Source organism: Antechinus flavipes, chromosome 2 (assembly GCF_016432865.1).
Source record: "Antechinus flavipes isolate AdamAnt ecotype Samford, QLD, Australia chromosome 2, AdamAnt_v2, whole genome shotgun sequence".
NCBI classification, from domain to species: Eukaryota; Metazoa; Chordata; class Mammalia; order Dasyuromorphia; family Dasyuridae; genus Antechinus; species Antechinus flavipes.
This window is the reverse complement of record NC_067399.1, coordinates 674,223,108-674,244,555: the sequence shown is the minus strand read 5'-3', so window position 1 is coordinate 674,244,555 and position 21,448 is coordinate 674,223,108. Positions and strand designations below refer to the sequence as shown.

The following is a 21,448-nucleotide window of genomic DNA, read 5'->3' as shown; positions in this document are numbered from 1 at the left end:
AATGATACATTTTGGAGGGGATGTGGGAAAACTAGAGCATTAATACATTGTTAGTGGAGTTGTGAAATGAGCCAACTGTACTGGAGACCAATTTGAAACTATGCCCAAAGGGCTATCAAACTGCATACCCTTTGATCCAGTAGTCACACCACTGTATCATAAAAAAGGGAAAAGAACCCACATGTGCAAAAAGGTTTGTGGCAGCTCTCTTTGTAGTGTTAAGGAACTGGAAGCTGAGTGGATGCCCATCATTTAGAGAATGACTGAACAAGTGATGGTCTATGAATGTTATGGAATATTATGATTCTATAAGAAATGATCAGGAAGATGATGTCAGAAAGGCCTGGAGAGACTTACAGGAACTGATGCTGAGTGAAATGAGTAAAACCAAGAGAACATGGTGCACAACAACAAGATCGTGTGATGATCGATTCTGATGGATGTGGCTCTTTTCAACAATGAGATGATTCAAGGCAATTCCAATAGACATGTGAAGGAAAGAGCCATCTGCACTGAGAAAGAGAACTATGCAGATTGAATATGGTTCACCTTTTTTTCTTTGCTTTTTTCTTTTTCATTTTTTCTCCTTTTGGTTTGATTTTTCTTATACAACATAACAAATATGGAAATATGTTTACAAGGGTCAAACGCAATTAACCTATAGGACATGACTTACTGTCTTGGGGAGGCGGGAGGTAAGAGAGGAAGGGAGAAAAATTTAGAACACAAAGTTTTACAAAAACGAATGCTGAAATTTGTCCTCTTTCTATTATTCTTCGCTTGCATTTTTGTTTTTCTTCCCAGGTGTTTTTTATCTTTTTTCAAAATCCGATTTTTCTTGTGCAACAAGATAGCTGTATAAATATGTATACCTATAGTGTATTTAAGATATACTTTAACATGTTTAACCTGTATGGGACTACCTGCCATCTAGGGGAGGGGGTGGAGGAAAGGAGGGGAAAAGTTGGAACAGAAGTATTTACAAGGGTCAATGTTGAAAAATTACCCATGAATGTTTTGTCGATAAAAATCCATAAAAAAAAAAAAAACGAATGCTGAAAACTATCTTTACACGTATTTGGAAAAATAAAAGATTAGTGTGGACTAGTCCAACCATTCTGGAAAGCAATTTGGACCTAGGCCCAAAAAGCTATTAGACTGTACATACCCTGCAATCCAGTGATACTGATACTAGGTTTATATACCAGAGAGAGGAAAAGGACGCACATATACAAAAATATTTATAGCAGCTCTTTCCATGGTCTCCAGCGGAACAAGTTGAAGTATATGAATGTGATGGGATATTCTTATGTTTTAAAAAATGAAGGTAGATTTCCCTGATAAAATTAGTTCAGAATGTAACTTTTTTTGGTAAGTTTAGAAGTGACATATATTCATTCTATGCTGCTTGTCATGGACATGTATTTATTTGCTATTTTTGAATTTTTTTTTTTTGGTGAGAATATTTTGGCTCCTCTTTCCACACACAGATTCAAAATTTTAGACTCTTATTTTTCTCTTATTTTCCTTTTTTTTTTTTTTTCCTTTTGGCAAAGGAATTTTAACTTTTCAGTTTTTGTTTCTATTTAACAGCCCTCAGAGAAATCTGAGAAGACTTGTATGAACTAATGCAAAGTGAAGAACAATTAATATAATAATACCAGTTTTATAAAGACAATTTAAAAAGATTTAGGAACGCTTGTGAAGTGATCCAGCCATTCTGGAAAGCAGTTTGAAACTATACCCAAAGGGCTAGAAAAATGTGCTTTCCCTTTGATCCAGTAGTCTCACCACTGAGTCTGTATCCCCAAGAAATCATGCAAGAGGGAAAGGAACTCACATGTGCAAAAATGTTTGTGGCAGCCCTTTGTGTAGTGGCGAGGAACTGGAAACTGAGTGGCCGCCCATCAGTTGGGGAATGGTTGAATGAGCGATGGAATATTGTTTTATAAGAAAGAACAGGATGATTTCAGAAAGGCCTGGAAAGACTTAGAGGAACTGATGCTGAGTGAAGTGAATGGGACCAAGAGAACATTGTACACAATAACAGCAAGATTATGTGATGATCAGCTGTGATGGACGGCTCTTCTCAGCACTTCCGTGATTCAAGGCAATTCCAACAGACTTAGAAAGGAAAATGCCTTCCACGTGAAGACAGAGAATTACAGAGACTGAATGTGGATTGAAGCATAGTATTTTCACCTTTTTTTGCTTTCCTTCTTTCCCATGTTTCCCCCCTCCCCCCTTTTTGGTTTGATTTTTCTTGCATAATATGACAAATATGGAAATATGCCTAAAAAGATCAAACATACGCAACCTATACCAGATTGCTTGCTGTCTTGAAGAAGGAGAAGGTAAAGGAGAGAGGGAGAATAATAGAGAAGATTAAGTCTTACAAAAATGAATGTTGAAAACTACTTTTACTTGTATTTAGGTGAAAAAATACTATTGAGGAAAAAATAAAAAAGGTTTAGGAATTCTGCTCAAAAATGATGATCAACCACAATTCCAGAGAACTCCTGATCAAACAGAATAGCCTCCTTCCCAAGGAAGTGATGGAGCTTAGTTTGAGAGCTATTTGTTGTTGGTGTAGCTTTGGGGGATGGGGGCAGGGAGAAATATGACTAAATTGGGGATTTTACTTGACGACACATGTTTAAAACAGATTTATTGGAGTTTTTTGCTTCCTAAGTGAGGGCGGGAAGGAATTCCGAGTTCAGAGTGAATTTTTTTTTTTTTTAAGAGATTCATTTCATTCATTGTATCTTCCCCTCCCCCTTCCCATAAGATCATAGACTTAGAGCTGGATGAGGATGTTAAAAGTTGCCAAATACAAACCTCTCATTTTACAGATGAGAAAACCGGATACAAGAAGTACAGTATCTTGTCCAGTCGCACGATGGATATTATCCAACAAGATTTCAAGCCAACTCTTCTTGATGCCATGTCTAGCACTCTTAAAAGGTGCCCCCCTTAAAAGATATCCCCTGCTTCTTTTGTCAAAAATTAGGGGGTGTTTTAAATGCACCATTTTAAGAAGTTTGTTCCATTTTGAAGGTTTTTTTGGGGAAAAACTTTCATAAGAATTTTATTCCATTTTTATTTATCATTGGGAAAATGAGACGACACATTTTAAAAATCAAATTTTGGCTTTACTCAATTCGAAAAATGCATTTAATGCACATTCACTGACAACTTTAGATAAGAACCATCTAACACCACACCGAGTGCACAATATCTATGACCTGTTTATAGTTCATTGGCCAACTTTGTTGTTGAGCTTTAGTTTTTTGCTAAAAATGTCAAGCTTACCTGTATATGATCAATGCAAAGAGTATCAAATTGAGAGTCCAAAGACCCACGTTAAAATCTTTACTCCTGTATGGTCCTGGTTTGGACACTTTAAGTCTGTTAGGCCTCAGTTTCCTCAGGTGTAAAATAAAGGATGTGGACAGAATCATCTCAGGTTTTCCTTTTAGCTCTAAAACCTATGAAATCCTTGATATATGGAATCATAACTAAGCTAAAGAAGCTGAATTTCTAAGTCTAGTGGCTAACACATTTCAAAAATCACTCGAAATCTATTTCTGTAACCTTACTGCACAGCCTTTGGCGAGGCTGTTCAATGGGAACAAAAACTGAAAAGTTAAACTTGCTATGCCAAAAAATGGGGAAGGGGGTTGTTAAATGGCCCAATTCAGATATCACAAAGTGGTCACAATCAATGGCTTAAACCTCGTCTCTATCATCAGCAGAATTTTTTTTTAAACTTCCTTTCGTTGCTAATGTTCCTAATTCTATGACCTGGGAAAGCAGTCTGTCTTCTCATTAATTATGGAACAGTTGGCCATGACACGGGTATTCAGTTATTGCCTTAACAATAACAAAAAGTGTAATAAATTTCAGGGCTCGAGGAAGAGAAATGTTTGTAATGAAGCTTTACACTGAAATAGGGAAAGTCAAATACTTAGGTGGAATTTAAGAAGATTTCTAATTGAGACTATTTCTAATCATATGAAGAGATGCTCCAAATCATTACTGAGCAAAGAAATGCAAATTAAGACAACTCGGAGATATCACTACACACCTGTCAAAAAATAATGATGAATGTTGGAGGGGATGTGGGAAAACTGGGACATGATACATTGTTGGTGGAATTGTGAACCCATCCAGCCATTCTGGAGAGCCATTTGGAACTAGGCTCAAAAAATCAAACTGTGCATATTCTTTGATCTAGCAGTGTTTCTACTGGGCTTCTATCCCAAAGAGATTTTAAAGAAGGGAAAGGGGCCTATATGCGCAAGAATGTTTGTGGCAACCCTCTTTGTAGTGGCCAGAAACTGGAAACTGAGTGGATGCCCAGCAATTGGAGAATGGCTGAATAAATTGTGGTATTATGAATGTGATGGAATATTATTGTTCTGTAAGAAATGACCAGCAGGATGATTTCAGAAAGGCCTGGAGAGACTTACAGGAACTGATGCTGAGTGAAATGAGCAGAGCCAGGAGATCATCGTACAGGGCAACAACAAGATTATATAAGGATCAATTCTGATGGACGTGGCTCTCTTCAACAATGAGAGGATCCAATCAGTTCCAATTGATCAGTAATGAACAGAACCAGCTACACCCAAGGAAAGAACTATGGGGAATAAGTATGGACCACAACAGAGCATTTCCACGCTTTCTGTTACTGTTTGCTTGCATTTTTATTTTTTCTTCTCAGGTTATTTTTACTTCTTTCTAAATCCAATTTTTCTTGTGCAGCAAGAGAACTGTATAAATATGTACACACATACTGAATTTAACATATACTTTAACATGTTTAACCTGTATGGGACTACCTGCCATCTGGAGGAAGGGAGGGGGGAAGGAGGGAAAAGTTGCAACAGAAGTTTTTGCAAGGGTCAATGTTGAAAAATTACCCATGCATTTGTTTTGTATATAAAAAGCTATGATAAAAAATGTAATATAAAAAAGAATATTTCTAAGGATGGAGTTTATGGTGATATCAGGGTGAAAATTTTTATTTCAAAGTAAAACAGTAATATCCACTTTTGAAGTACATTTACACAGAGAAAGAAATTATATTATCTGTTCTGTTGTGGCACCTGCTCCTTCTAACCTGAATTCAATGATTATCAAAATGAGAGTCTAGTTTATATTCATTTTTTTGAAGTTATAGAAAAAAAAAAACTTTGTGGAGATGAAATCATCAAATTTCTCATCAGGTGCACAACTCATCTGAAAAATCCCACTAAGCTTGCAAAAATGAATAATGGAGATTGAAAGATCATGGGAAAACATCCTTAAGGCAGAGGCCAGCCACCCTAAGAAAATGAGATCTCTTATTTATGATGACCTACTATTCTGACTGTTGTCCTGTAGAAACACCCATTTTTCCCACTTCCCCGATAAAAGTCTGATAGGCTAGTTAACAAAAATACTTTTGGACTAATGGAAAAATAGAAAAAGCCTGGGGAAATCGGGATTTATATTCTAAACTTTTAAACTATTTATTAAAACATTGTATTGATTGTTTGTTGGTGGGGCAGCTAGAGGGTGCCGGCCCTGAAGTCGGGAGGATCCGAGTTCAAATCTGGTCTCAGACACTTAACTCTTCCTGGCTGTGTGACCCTGGGCAAGTCACTTAACCCCAACTGTCTCAGCAAAACAAAAACAAACAAAATTGTTTATTGGCCGTGAAGTAGGAAGGTGCGATTACAAATGTACATATTTTACTGTATCTCATTTTTGGCCCTACCTAGGAACTGATGGGGGGATGGAGGAGGGGAAAGGAGAATGATGAATTTCTGCATGTCTCTAAGAGATAGGTAAATCCAAATTACCCAGAGACTTCACAGAGATCTGCAAATTGGCAGAGGAGCGAGAGAGGGGAATAGTTCATGTTGGAGGGTTACGGGGGTAAATAATTGTGAATTTTGTAAATAGTCACCAAAAGGTCCATATTCTTGGACTTGGAGGGAACATTACAACCTATAACCCAAAGTGTATTCATTGATAAGAAGTTCTCATATACAGCCCCGTATTTATAGCAGCAATTTGGTGACAGCAATAAATTGGAAACAAAGTCAGATGGGGAAAAGTCGGGCATGTGGATGTGATGGAATTATTGGGCCATAAAAGAATAAATTATGACGAATACAGACGAAAGCATGAGAAGATCTATAGAAACTAATGAAGAGTGAAGTAAGCAGACCAGAAGAACAATAGGCCACAAGGTCAATTAAAAAAATAAAAGCAAAACTGGCCACCATTAAAAAGCTTCCATGAGTGCTGTGTAGAGATTTACGTAGAGACGCTCGCGGAGGGGAGGTCCAGAGTGCAGCTGTGGTTCTCGTTCGGCCCGTCCGACTCCTGCGGCACCGTTTGCTTGGAAAGGATACTAGAGGGGTTGGCCATTTCTTTCCTCAGCTCATTTTACAGATGAGGAAACTGAGGCAGAGCAAAGTGACTTAACCAGCATGACACAAGTTAGTGAGGCCAGATTTGAAATCAGGAAGGTAAGTGATATCTTGCACATATTTTCAGATATTTTTCGATATATTTTTATGTTTCCTTTTTTCTATTTTTAAAGATATTGATATATAAGACAGGAAGGAAGGAGAGGGAACACCGGGGGAAATTAGGGTGATTAAAAGGAAAGCATTTTATTCCTGAAGCGGCTTCCTTAGTCCAAGGTTCCGGCAGGGCCGCTCGCTGTCCTTGCCCAGCACTAGTGATGGTGACATTCTGGCGAGCCTGGGGGGGCCCATGAGGATCACACAGCGCCCCACCCCGTGCTTTCTCAGGGGAGCCCCACGAGCGAGGCACTACAGTTGGTAGAGTTGAAGGGCCCCCTCCAAGGATTCCCCAACAGTGTCTAGGGCAGAGTTGCCTAGGACCGTCCTGTCTACCCAGAGAAAGCATTCACACCCCCTCCCTCAGCCGGGTAGCTTGTCCATCCCCTACCATCCTTGCACCCAGCAGTCCCCCGCTGTCTATCTGGGCCAATCCGTGCTCGACAGAAGGGCGGTGGCTGAGGCCCGGAGTTCTGACCTACCCAGGGATCCGTGACCCGCAAGGATGGAGCCTGGACGCACAGTGGGGCCCTGCTACCGAAGCCCGAAGCCCCGGCTCTGGGCCAATACCAGAACCCATCAGGTCCGATCCAAACCCCAACCAAGTCTGCCGGCTCCCTCCAGTGTCCCAAGGGCCACGAGGACTCTCGCTGCAGGGGAAGGTTCTTGGTCCGGTACCAGGGCCTGGGCGGGCCCCTGCGAGACCACTCGTGGGGCTAGTAAGCCTTCTGCTGGCCCCCAGGGAAATCCAGACCTCTTGTGCTGGAAAGACTAGACTGGGCTTTTTCTTTGCTGCTCTTAAATCAATTTTAAAACCAGAGAGATCCATCCATTCTGGGCCGGGGGGCTGGGAACACTCAAACAGCGCCTCGAACTCCGGCCTCCTGGTCAGCGGCTCCGTCCCCGCCGGATGCCCGCCGCGCCTCTGCAAACACGCACCGCTCGTCCGGTTCCCCGCCATTCACACCCGGAATCCCCATCGCTCCCCGAAGAAAAGAGCCAGCCAGTGACAAGAATGAGACTTTAATCAGTTTTAAGTGGAGTTTATAACACTAAGAGATAAAGGGTTAACAAACACAATAACAAATGGACAACTGATTTGTATGAGGCATTAATTATCCTGTACACATCGAATGGTGGTTGTGTATCCTCAGTGCATTGCATCACACACGGAGCCACTGAGGCACAGCACTAGAGTATCTCAAGAGGCTGAATCCGAGTAAGGCTGTTGAACAGACTGGACTTTTTTAGGCTATATACTCTATAGGGAAACAGATTGAAAATGTGAGCGGGCAGAGGAGAGGCCCCTGGGAAGGCCCGCGTCAGGGCCCAGCTCCGCCCCTTCCACCTGCATGCAGGACACGCTCTAACAGTATTTAAAGGTGAACGAGGCACTTGGTGGCAACCACAGCCATCGTTAACATATTGCACACGTTTTCTAGAACTAAAACAAGGACCTTGCACCCTAATGTAATTGTTTAAAGCTGAAACATCTGAGGCTGCCTGTAAACTCCGCTGAGGTTTACAGCCCGCGCCACAGCAAATCGTCTTTACGCTCTCTGTCCAACTGCCCTTCAGTAATGGTGGCAAAAAAGAGTCCGGGGGTGGGGGGCGGGGGCGGGCGGGGGGGCTCCAGGTGACCGGGGATGGCCCAGGGCCCAGCGGGGAGCTCTGTGCAAAGGGATGGATGCCTTCAAGTAATTTCAGACATGTAAGCTGCTGCACATCCAGAAAGTTGAAGCATACAGTCCAGAAACTCAAAGAGATGAGCTACAGAATGCATCTCAGGCTACTTGTGAATACTGTCATAAATAAAGTTTTCATAAGGACTCAAAAAACCTTTCAGTCGCAGTAATTCTTGTCAAGTTCTATGGGGATGGTAACTGAAATAAAGTATAGGAGAGTATTATAATATATATTTATATATATAATATATATATATATAATGCCATTTTTCCATTTCCAATGACTACACCATAAAATGTAAGCAAGGCTTCTCAAAAATGCGGAAACATTCAGAATTGAAACCCTCATTCAGACCTTCACATTCCAAAGGAAAAGGAAGTAGAGTGCAAAAGCCCATTAGAATGTCACTGCTTCCGACCCGGGCCTCAGCGGGACCCGGCGGAACGACACAAATTCAACGTAACGTCTTGAGCCCAAAACTGGAGCGAACAGTGTCCGTAACTAAAAGTATTTTAAAGCGTGAACATTGAATTTAGTCAGCGATACTTGGTTTGGGGGCGAGTGGTGGGTGTCTATCTCCTGCTGGACAGTTTCACCAGCGTGGCTTGTGAGCGCCAAAGCACTATTGATTTTTTTTTGGTACATGAGGATAATTAAATATAAACGTGTAAATCATACGAGCTGGGGGGGGAATGAATCGTCAATCTGCCAAATGAAATTGACCACCAGATCTCGACAGGGTTGCATCGTTTCGCAAGATTCTTACGATGACATCCCGCCGGATCGAATCACCATCCAAACTTTACACAACGCTGCTGGACTAGGCCGAATGCATTCTCAATCCAATACATTAATGAGGTCAGACCACAGCTAATGAACAACGTCAGCACCAATGAGTTCATTGAAATGGGATTTTACACCAGAAAGAAATGGTATTCGAATTTCCTGAAGATAAAAGTCTAGTTTGAAGTACGCCAAATTTCTGGGGGGGGGGAATAATTTGAAACAGCATCCTCCCATCTGCTATACTCTACCAGTTGTACCCTGCTGATCTCCTGGAGTCTGGGCCCTCTCGTTCTCTGGCAACGTTCAAAAGGGAAGCGCGAGCCCTCCTTCCGACTACAGCCCTCCGCACCCCTGCTACGACCCTGCCGGGTTCACCAGAAATCGCTTTTCCGAACAGCCAACGAGCACTGTACCATCAGGAGGAGAGGAGACACGTTCTCTTGGGCAGTGCCGAGAAGTTCCTTGTTTCCCGTTTACCGTGTGTCATGGTCTTTCTTTAATATATAAATATTCTAGGTGCTAAGTATTCTTCAAGTAAAATTCCCTAACAGTTAATGACATTAAAAAAAGTGTGCAAAACTGCAAAACTCATGGTGATAGAATGTGTGCGGTCCGAGGGCGGAACAGCTGACAGCTAGGTGACTGCATCAATGCATCGTGAGTCTCTGGTCTCACTTCCCGGGGAGCCTCCGAAGGAAACTTCGGGCACGGCGTTACGGCCGCGTTCCCGCTCGAGGAGGACGCAAAGCTTGCGGGCGGCACGTGAAGCAGCCACAGCAGGCGGGCGAGCCGGGGGGAGGGGCGGGGAGGGGGGCTGAGAAGCGAGTGTGGGCGGGGGGCTGATGTGTGGACTGACAACCTCTGACCTTTAGCACTGGCCTCGATTACACGGGAGAGGGAGCGGTCAGGACAAGCGAGAAAGCACATTTCAGAGAGCACTGTCAAGGTTTGAATCGTGGTGTTTGTCTCCAGCCTCCACATTTGTATGGTGAAGTCATTGTTGCTGTGTTTCTTCTTAGCTAGGACCCCCCTTCGGCTTAGACCCCTCACCTGTGGGGCTCTAGATGTTGCGGAAGGTTCATTCCTGTACCCCTAATACAGAATCACTCCTTCTAGCTGCCTTTTCTAGCACCAATATGCTTAAAAAAATAAAATGCACAAACAACAAGCAGTGAGAGCGGCCAATTTCTCCAATGTCCAGGATTAATTACTGTAGCATGCTAAAGAAAGGTGCCTGTAGAACAGCTGGAGATGGTACCTGGTCCAGAGTCCAGCATCAAAGAGATTCCTTTCTGAGCATTCTCTCCACCCCCCTCACCCCAATCCATGCAACCACAACGGAGTCGGACCCTTGGGGAAACTCCTCGCCACCAACTGCAGCCCTATCTGTCGCCACGGGAGTGCAAAGGGGCAGGCTGTGAACCGGGACAGCTCGGGGAGCTCTGAAGCCACATCGGGAGGGGACAGAACACAAAGGGACATCCCTACGCATCACACACCAGGTCTGCCTCCACTTGTATAAAACTGGAAAAAGGGAAAGTGCCATCTTTATTTTTCCTAATTGAAATTTTTAAGCGTCCTTTGAACACAAAAGGTATATACAGATAATAACGAGGCAGGCGGCCTCCTTCCCACGGGACGGGACGAGCATGGCAAGCCTGTCACCGGTGGAGAGGCCCCGACGGAACTGGTCAGGGAAAGGTCACTGTTCCTATCACTGGTCAGCTGATACAATGTCCTATTGCCATTTTAAAAAAAGGTCCTTTTTCAGGTTCTTCAAGTTTGTCTCTTTTTCCCTCTTGATAAAAAAAATATTCAGACTTTTGTGATCTGTGTGTGTTGATCTTCATCAAAAGGCTCGTTCTCTGGATCAGAGTCAGTGGTGTCCGAGTATCTATAATGATCAGGTTCATTGTCACTAACGTCCGGGGTGACCGAAGTGGAACTGCTGGCCTCTGGGTTTGCCGGCTCCTCTACAGTTTTTGTGAAGAAAAGCTTCACCTGGAGGACAGAGGGACAAAAGCAAAGCCCGGTGAACACTCGGCGTGAGGTGAGGGCGGCCTCCCGGGGGCCCCACTGGCCTCACTCCCCCCACCTCAATCTATGCTGGCATCTGATGGCCCCGGGGGCCAAGAGCTGCTCCAGAAGCCCGGGCTGGGGAGGTCCCGTGGGTGCTCTGCGTGGGAACTGGAAAGCGCTTTCCCATTCCCAAGACAGACGTGGGGCTTAGACGCCCACACATGTCCATTAACCCAGAATGCACTCGAAATGATAAACTTTTACAATAAACAAAACTGGCAGAATTACGTTCTTTGAAAGTGGAAAAGCGATACGACGATGAGTTTATTTTAAATGCTGGACTTGAAGGAAAACAGCGTTCAAGTGCGTGTGAATAAAGAGGGGAAGAGAGCTTCGTTACGGAGAGTTCTAGGGAGACACCAACGAGCCGTGCCATGCAAGGAAAGCCAATTAATCTCTCCGTGCCTCAACTTCGCTGCCTGGAAGGGTCTCAGGGCAGAGGCAACGAGGGGCACGGACAGAGAGAGACTTCACCCGGGGAACCCATCTGACAGACAGGACTTGGATAGTCCTAGATGCTCTTAGGCATTGCCCACTTCTTTTACCTGTGCCCCTGGGCAGGTCCCTTTCCTTGCTCAGTCCTCACCTGCCTCCAGATCCCTCCAGTTCTAATGTGAGGATCCCCGGCAGCCCCAAAAGAAAACGCATTGGATTACTCTGCTTAACTAAAACTGAAATGAAGGACCCACATTTGGATCCAGATCTTGGCCAATGGTGCACAGCAAAGGCAATTTCTTGCCTTTACAAACAAAATTCAGCCCCAGAGTCAAGAAGAAAACAGATGCTAACTCAAGGGAATGAAAAAGAATTATTCTGATTTGAGGTTCAAATTCTGGCTGAATGGCAGAGAGTGAGCTGCTCCCCCTCTTCATTTCATCAAGGTGAAAGACTTCTCAGGTCCCTCCAAGACCCAGATTGGGATCCTACCGTGGCTATGGAAGCAAGCTCATGGAAGGCTGGTCCCTTCTGAGATCACTCCCACTTTCTCCCATCTTCCCTTTTCCTTCTCCTCTTCCCCATCCCCAAACACCTTGTTGCTGTCACAAACTTTCTTTGCAAGCTACTTGATTCAATGGGATTCAGCCAATTAACAAGATACCATCTTGATCAATGATTCACTGATGCACAGATTTAGGCTAAGAGAGGCCAGAGATCATCTTATCTGATGTCTGTTTTACAGATGGGGGAAGGGAAGTCCGGAGAGTGAAGGTTCCCTTTAAGTCCCAGGGGCATCCATGGAAGAATCAGAAGCTCAATCAAATTTTTAATTGAAAGACAGTTCTCTCCTCTGCACTACCCATGCCCCAGCTTCTGATGTCAACTACAGAGTGGGCCGGGGCTTTAAAGCTTAGAGAACTTAAATAGAACTCACTGAGAATTATCATGTTTCTGTTGTTTCTTTAGAAATTTCTCAAGAACTTGAGACAGATCCTCAAGCTAAAAGAAACGGAAGCCATTCCTTATTTTTATGTCTAATTTTAAACCTGAAAACCTCCAGAAGGAGTAAGTTACTGACCTTAAAGTTTGGAGAAAAGTATCTGTTGGCCTTGTCTTTATTCGCTTTGTCAAGATCGTTTTTGGATAATGTGAGTATGAGATATTCTTTGTCATTATCTGATCGCTCGGCGCTGCCAATACTATCAATCTCTTGATCACCACAAAGACTTCCATTTTCTACTTTGTCTGAGTTTTCCTCTGGTCCTGGTATGAAGAATGTATTTACCCAAAAGTGAAACATTTTGTCCTAAAACACAAAAACAACAGATAAGCTTGTTTACCATCCACTGAAGTAAAGAGCAAACATCTCTCACACACATATACGGCTCGGCTCTGTCATCAGAACACAGAGAACTCCCCACGTAATATTTACAACAGGTTAAAAACTCTACATAGGTGGTCATGCATCTTCACCCCTAGCCATTTTCAGGTTCAGAATTAGGATGATGATAATTGACTGGGTTTAAAATAAAAGCTGACTTTTTCCCTTCTAAGCTGATGCCCAAAGGCACTGGCCCCAAGCAGTTGCTGTGAAAAGGGTTTCCCTGACTGCCTTTGACAGGAAGCTCTCTGGGCGGCCCCTCAGGGCACCCCTGGTCCGAAGGGCAGTCCCTCTCTTTCCTGACTCCCATTCATCCCATTCGTCTATTTATTGAACCTCTTTCACCTCATTTTTTAAGGGCTTATGTCTACCTAGACACCCCTTTGCAGACCTTCCTAGTCCAATAACACAGTTGGTTTTCAGAGAGAGGGCAACCAAATTGCTCCACCCAAGTCCTTAAGTCAGTGACCACAGCCGGCCTTTATCAGCCTTTGCTAAGAGCACAAGCCGATAATTCTTACAGATTTCCAAGATGTCTGTCTGGCCTCTGTAACGCTCAAAGGCAAGGCAAATCTCTATACTGCTCTCGCCCCTCTGCCCATCTCACAGCCAAATGCCAGCAGCAAGAAGGAAAGACTCATTGAAAAGAAAACCACATGCCCATTTCAAGCTACAAAAAATAACCGTGCGTGAAAAGAGGTGGGATGTAAATATTTAATCCCATCTCTTCTGGTCAGTATTTAAGAAATGCTGATATCACGTTATCCTTCCCACTCCTAGTCTGGAGGCATCTGCCCACATCCTCTACTGTCAGATCACGCCCTATTGCATAGCCCTCTGCAACCCTTGGCTTATATTTATTTCCTAGAAAAACTTACCAGAGTCTCAAGAAGAAACATTTCCTATTGAAAAGTAAGATATATCTTTAATGTCCTTTTATGTCTCTTATGAGGAATGAGTGGAGAAAGACACGTTCTGTTCCATTATTCATGTTAATCAAGTTCTTTAAGAAAGCCTCAAATGGGTCTTAAGGTTAGAGAAATGTGGATTATTTTACGGATGGTCCCTGGCCAACTGGACCGATGGTTTTTTCTCAGGGTTCAGTGACATGCCCCACAGACACCAACTTCCCAAAATACTCCCCATATTCATCTAAGTTTTCTAGCTGTTGGAATTAAGTTCTCCATCAATTCCTATGATTTTGAAATTTCACCTTTTTGCTCTTACACGTTAGGGGTCTTTTGGGACAGCCCTAAAACAAACTAAGGATTAAAATAAACTAAGCTCTTTCCAGCATGAAATGTACCTAATTTCAATGCTAACATTTATGAAAATGCTTTTTCACAAGCTTCTGAGCCCAATGAGGAATTAAAAAAAAAATCTTAGAAAATTACTAACAGTTCCCCCCTCCCCCACAGTTAGTAACAGAATAATTACATTCTTAATCAGGATCTATATTTTAAAACTCTTACATAATACATCAAGATTCTAAATAGAAGGCCATTTGAAATGGGGCTATGCAATGCTCTTAATGCTGGCTGGACAGTGTGGCAAAGGTCAGGAACATGTCCCTTCCTAAATCAGAACATGTCATTTGCTTAACCTCCCCCTTCCTGCCTCTTCCCCACTGACATCTCTTCCTGTACCAGCTAACAGATCTCAAGCATTCATTGGGGAGCAAGAGATCAAGTCAAATGCCTTAATCTCCAAAGCCTTTTCCTCCAAAAAGAAGAGAGCATCAGAAGCAGGTAAGTAATTACTCAGAATCTCCTAGCCTAATTTCATTTAGAGTTGTGACCCAGCAATGGAAGAACTGAAGCCACGTCTTCCCTCCTGCTCCTGCTTTGTACCAGCCCAGGCCCCCGTTCCTGCCCGGCCTTGGGACGACTGCCCAATAAGAGCAAAATACAAACCTTCTTGAGCATCTTGTTCTGCTTGTGGAAGAATTCCACCTTAATGTCACCGCACACGGGCAAAGGCTGGGGGAATTCAAAATACATGTACTTGTCTTCCCGCCTTGTGGGCCCTGAAGGGGATGTGTAGATCTTTACCTTCAGCTGGCAGACCACGAACTGAGGATCTGTGTGGGGAAACAGCCAGAGTCATTACAGAGCTTCCGAAACCACTCCCGGCCATCCCAACGTCCTAACGTCATCGGGCCCAGATGAAACTGGTCGGCAAAGGAGCCTTTCCAACACGCTGCTCGAGCCATACCTTTTAAAAATAGCTCCAGGTGAAAGCAGGTTATATTTGTTCTTCCCTTGTGGATATATAGTATATTTCAAGATTTTGGTTTAATTAAAATTCACTCCACTAAAAAACAATCTAAACATTCGATGTTTCTAAAAATCTCTAAAATGTTTTCAATACTCTAGAAAATTTGATTTCACAAAAGTAGGGCAGTGCCCCTGGATCCCAAATCTTGGCTATATCATTTGATCTTGTTGGGCATTGATCTTCTTGATACATATTCACGCCCACAAAATAAATTTTTTAAGATGAAAGGAACCATAAGAATTAAGATTGCTTAGTCTAGAACCATAGCAAAATACTTCAAATAAATGTTCTGAATGGCTGAAAGAAAACTGCAATAAGCACAATTACCAATTACTATAGAATGAAGATATGAAACCTGAAATGTTCCAACAGTATAAACATATAAGCCTTTTCTTTTGGAAACAACTAGGGTTAAATAACTTGCCCAAGGTCACATGGCTAGTTAAGCGTCTGAGGCCATATTTGAATTCCAGAGCCAATGTTCTACTTCCGGGCAAACCAGCTGTCCCCAAAGAAGCATATTCCAAAATATTAGCCAATTATAGGCTCTAAGACTGTATTTTATTCTTACAAGGTATGTAAAGCCAGAACCCAAACCAAGGAAAACAGGAAGGGAGGAGACATTCAGCAGAGAATAAAAGGGAGGGGGAAAATTAACAATAAGCCAAAGAGTAAGAATTGCAAAGAATGTTTTGCTAACATCTGCCATGGTGGCAACCCATTTTTTCTTATCTTAAGATCATTCTGGCAAAATTGAGCCTTTCAGCACACCATCATGCTTCACATTATTTTAATTCCCTCATATAAGAGCTTTGTAAGTTTATTTTTAAGGCATCTCTATGTTTATATGCACAGAGCAACAGATGACTCTATAAAAAATAATTAAAAAAGAAAATATAAACCGTATCAAATTAAAGAATGTATCTTTAAAACAATTTCTTCTTTTAGTATGTGCAACTTGTCAAAGCTCTTCTTTCCTTCCTATTCTAGAATTTAAATTTGTACTTGTCAACAACGAGAAGATGCCCATTATTAGATAAATAGAAAGTTTCTCTAAAAATTAAATTTGGAAAAAGTGACAAGTATATATAGCTACTCTTCATGATGGGGCAATTTCTGAGAGGGAAGCTCACCACCTAAGAAATTAGCAAAGAAGACAGAGACAGAAATTGTTTTGTTCTTTGCTGAAATCCAGACTGGTAAAGTGGTTAGTTCCCATTGGTTTGGCCCTGTTCTAATTAACTTTGTTTTTCCCTAAACAGTTTTCAAAAGAACTTAAGGCTTTAATAAAACTGATTCACTTTGAAACAATGAAAAATGGAAAGAAAGTAGGCACCTACCAAGTGAGGAATGAATGATTAAGTGGTAATATGTGCGTGCATTCTCAATGCGGGGGATGGGGAGGAAGAAAGGGAAAGAATCTGGAACTCCAAGTTTTAAAAACAAATGTTAAAAAACTTTTTACATGTAAATGGAGAAAATAAGACACTAAATAAATTTAAGAAAAAAGCCAAAAAGCAACGTGTGCTGGTAGAGGGCTTATCTTGGCAAGAAAAAAGGCCACCTCTTCATGTGAGAGGGGTGAAAAGAGTGGTGCGGGGCACAGAGGCCAACCGGGAAGCCCTGGGGAGGGGCCAACTGGATTACAAAACACTCATCTGCAGGATATCCAATCAGCACAGGCAGCAACTAGCTGTGCTGAAGCTTGGCAGGGAAAGCTTAATGAGAGATACAAGGGACTTGAAAGGATAATGTCCAAGGAGCTACCAGGACAAGGGAGAGAGTGGGCAAGAACAAAGAGAATGGGGTCGTGTGGCGAGGACAAAGAGCAGGGTTTAGGGGGAAACACAGGACACCCACTGGGACCACGAGAGCATCTCAGCCCCCAACCCACAGCAGAGCCCTCACCTTCCCTGACGACCCCCCTTCTCTGATGAGCTTTTCTTTTTCCATTTAGGCTTCCAGCCAGTCCATGATAGTGATTACACACCTACTCTGTGCCTAACCGTGGGGATACAAAGGAAAACCTGGTCCCCGCTCTCAAGGAGACAACACGTAGCTACTTAAAAGCACACGAGCCACATGCCGGCCAAAGTGGCAGGCGACCACCGAGAATTAGCCAGTCTCCTATTGCGGAGCACCCCGGGCGCTGTTGGCTCACGGCTCTCACCTCTGATAAATGTCATCCAATAAAGTTTCCTTTGGCAGCCTGGGGGCTCAGGCAGCGTGTCCGCCAATGGGTGCTGCCTTCTGCAGAGAATCCCTCATGTGGAAGGCTGCGGTGGCACCCAGCGGGTGGCCCTTCCTGAGGCCTGTGCCTCCACGGAAGGGAGTCAGGCCTCGGGAGGAGGTAAGGAGCAGAGCAGCAGGTGCCCCGACAACAGCCTGGCACGGACACCAGCAGGACGCAGCCATTGGCATCGTATTAAACAGCTGAGACTTCTTGCTCTGTTCATTGCAATCACCATAGAAGTAAGCAAAAAGCCTGGAGTGACCAAGTGTCTCATTAAAATGCTTCAATGTTGTGACACTGTTGAGTCCAAGAATATAAAGTTCAAAAAATGTCCCCCAAATAGATTTTTTTTAAAGCTAAGTTAGGGGTCATGAGGTAGCGCAGTGGACAGAGAGGATCTGAGTTCAAGTCCAGCTTCAGATAGGTGATACTTACCAACTCTAACCCTAATTGCCTAGCAAAAAAAAACCCAAACCAAAAAACAAACAGAAAAAGGACAAAATCCAGAAGCTAAAAAAATCCCTAAAAAAAAAGATAAAATATCACTGAAGCACAAATATTACTGTTAAAACAATCAATGACTCTATACAACAGGACTATGCTTTTAAGCACAGAAATTAAAATTTTAAAGACAGAAACACCATCAACTTCCAACCTGTTGTAAAAATGAAATAAGTTGTCTAGGACTGAAAAATTATTGCTTCTATTAAAAGAAAGGCATCTACCAGGAACTTACTTGCTCAGGGTCTCACACTCGCAATATTCTTCCTTGCATCAACATGTTCAAAAAAAAAAAAAAAAAAAAGCTGCTCTCTTGGCAGGGTTGGAAACAGGACTCAAACCCAAACCAAGATTGCTCTGGGGCCAAAAAGGGCAAGTCTCCTCTAATTTGAATAGAAGTCTTGGTCCCGGGAAGGAGACAAGGGTCTCGGGCCTTCAGGTAAGTTCATTGGGCATCATGGAGAAAGCAGGAAAACCAATGAGGAGTGAGTCAGTTTTCCTGGCTCTCCAAGGAGACCAGTGACATGTGGGACCAACCAAGTATTTACTAAGAAGCATCGACTCCCCAGAGCTCCTGCTGGAGCAAGGAAAGAGCCCGGACTAGCCAGACACCTTCAGCAAATCACTGAAGTTACCTTCAGTGCAGTCTTCTATCTGTCAAACTTCATGGGACTTTTCAACTCAAATGCAAGTCTCCCTTCCACCCTCAAGGAATACTCTGCTCTCTCCTCTACCTCTTCTTCTTGCAACCAAACTCCTTGGGAAAGCCATCCACACTCTTCAATGGCCTTTCCTCTTCTCTGCCATTTGACCTTTGACTTCCTGATTCAAAAGGAAACTGCCCCCCAAAGTGCCAACCATGTCCTTGCTGCCAAGCTCTGCGGCTCTCCTCCACCCCTGCAGCCCTGCCTTGCCGTGCTTCTAGGCTCCCTGACAAGTTCATCCCCCTCCATCCTGTGCTCCTTAGGGGCCCCTGGGGCTCAATCCTGGCCAGGCTTCCACCCTCTCTCACACATGATCACCGAGTGACCACCCTCCTCAGCCATTAGGACTCTTCTCGACATGCCAGTCTCTCTCCAGCTGCCAGACCTTTCAAAACGGACATCCCAAAGACATCAGGAGCTCAGCAGGAGAGAGAGAACCATTTTTCCTGACCGACCAAGCTCTCTTCTGAAGTTGTCTGTTGTTCCTGACACCTGCAGCATCCTTCCAGTCATCCAGGCTCCCAAATCAGCCATGGTACAAACCCAATCCATCGCCCAATCCCAGCTTCTTTTGCCGGCGGTCCCTTCTCTCCACTCCCACTGCTGCATCCCTCCTCCTTTCTCACATCTTCCCACCACAATGCCTTCTAGGTCTCCCCGTCTCTTATCTCCTCCACCCGACTATTAGCTGCTGGAGGGCAGGCTTTCGCCCTTCTTGGTATCCCCAGCACTTAGCCCAGTAGCCGGTACATAGGAGGCACTTAAAATCCTGTTGATCGATGCAGCAGCTGAAGCGATTTTCCTACTGCATCACCTTTGTATTTGATAGCCCACAGCGATCCAGGAACATCATTTGGATCACATGTAAATTCTTCTGTTGAGCACTTAAAGAAAACCCTCCCCCACTGCTAGGCTTCCACATACTTCCTTTCCTATACGATTCAGCAAGAATGACCTTCCTGCTCCCCCACACACACTTGACACTCCACCTTTCTGCACTTCTTGTTCAACTTCCGCCTCTTAGACTCAGCCCAATGGACACCTCCTGCAGAAGGTTCTACCGGAACCCCACCTCACTGACTAAGGATTCCCTTAAGTACTTTGGATTCTGCATATATGTAGTTTGCAGATACTTTATATCTATAGCTCTCTTTCTCTCTAGCTATCTATCTATTATTTACACACACACACATATATCCCGAAACCTCATAGACTAAGCTTTTCAAGGGTTTAATTTTTGTGTCTGTGTTCCTTGCATAGCACGTGGCACATAGTAGGTGCTCAATAAATGTTTACTGATCAGTTAGTTGATGAAGTTATTCTAAAGAAAGCACCTGGCAAATTGAAAAATAAAAATGTCTCATAAATGTGAGCTATTACTAAAAAGTCAATCGGTCCGTCAACAAGCACTTATTAAATGCCACCACGTACCAAGCACTGTCGCTACAAAGAAAGGGAAGAGTTAGTCCCTGTTCTCAAGGTACTCCCTGGTTTAACGGAGGTGACACCGTGCAAACAACTCTGTACAAACTAGATAAACTGGAAACAATTAATGGGCACACGCACTGGTGAAAGCTTTCACCAAGTAACAAGCTCTTGGTTGCTAAAGACTCCCCCTCAGTGGACTACTCAGGCTTCAGCAGTGTCCCCTCCAGGGGCCAGAATGGGAAACAAAAAAGGAAGTGCTCTTTCCTCCCCCCTCCCCCACCCCCAGGTCCACAGTTGCTTGGGAGACGGAGATATGCACCTCTCTCACTCCATCCATCACCCCTCTTCCTTAGTGCTTTCTTTCCTATTTAGTTCAATCTTTCTGTAATCAATGCTCGCTCCAGATGTTAACATCACCCATAGCCACATAATCTCATGCTTAGTTTATAAAAAACAGCCTGGTGGGCTCCTTCCCTCTCCCACACAAAATCATCCTGTACAACAGCAGGGTCAAATTCAAAGAGAAACAGAGGTTGCTAATCCAGACAGATTAAGAACCCCTGCAGGCCACATTTTCACTCAGAACGTCATGCTATCTCCTGCAGGCCACACTTTCACTCAGAATGCCATGCTATCTCTGCTTTCTGTTTTTATCCATTTTGTTAATTCCCAATGATAATTCCATTCAGTTCAGACTGCCCTCAGGAGTGTTGTGAGCTGTGGAGTAGAAATCACTGCTGTACAACGCGACCAGATCAATTTTCCCCAACTACATCCCTGCTTAGAGTGTTCCCCCGCTCAACACTGTTGGGTGGATCATTTCTACTTAGAATAAATGCAAGCTCCTTTTGCTGATATTCCAGCTCGACAATCTGCATTCGCTTCTCTTGCCTCCCACTGGCACCCCGTGCAAAGCTGCTCCCTGCTTCTGCCTGCACGTTCCCATGACTGCCTTTGTTCCCAGAGTGCCCTTCTTTCCTGATCATCCTTCAAGGCCCAGGCTCTGATCCTTTTAACATTCCCAACTCATCCCGCTTCCTGGATAATTCGCCACATAGCTCTGTGGCACATCTCCCAGAGTTTTTTTATTTGTGACTTAAATGTTACATTTACTCACTTTTCACCCACTGAAGACTCGTCTTAAGTCCTAAACTGCCTGAGGCAAGAACACCCATCCCTGCCCAGCCCAGCAGCCTTCCCCAGAGCTGGCGTTCAGTGCTGATGGAATGAAACATTTCTGGAAACTTCAGATCAGAACAGAATTTCTGATCAGATACTTTAAAATTCAGTTTTTCCTTGATTCCAGAGTACTTAAAAAAAAAAAAAAAAGATGCTTCTAAGAAGGAGATGTTGG

General features: G+C 43.6%; 1 protein-coding gene across 1 annotated transcript in view; it reads right to left on the bottom strand.

Annotated features, from left to right (window-relative positions):
* Positions 1-7,588: 7,588 nt before the first annotated feature.
* PTEN (phosphatase and tensin homolog) overlaps positions 7,589-21,448 on the bottom strand; it is a 72,930-nt gene continuing 59,070 nt past the window's right edge. Inside the window, exons 7-9 of the mRNA XM_051982651.1 lie at positions 14,865-15,031; positions 12,649-12,876; positions 7,589-11,054 (exon numbers count right to left, since the gene is read on the bottom strand). Coding sequence (XP_051838611.1) covers positions 10,869-11,054; positions 12,649-12,876; positions 14,865-15,031 — 581 coding nt within the window. The 3' untranslated portion in view covers positions 7,589-10,868. The remainder of the gene's footprint in view (positions 11,055-12,648; positions 12,877-14,864; positions 15,032-21,448) is intronic.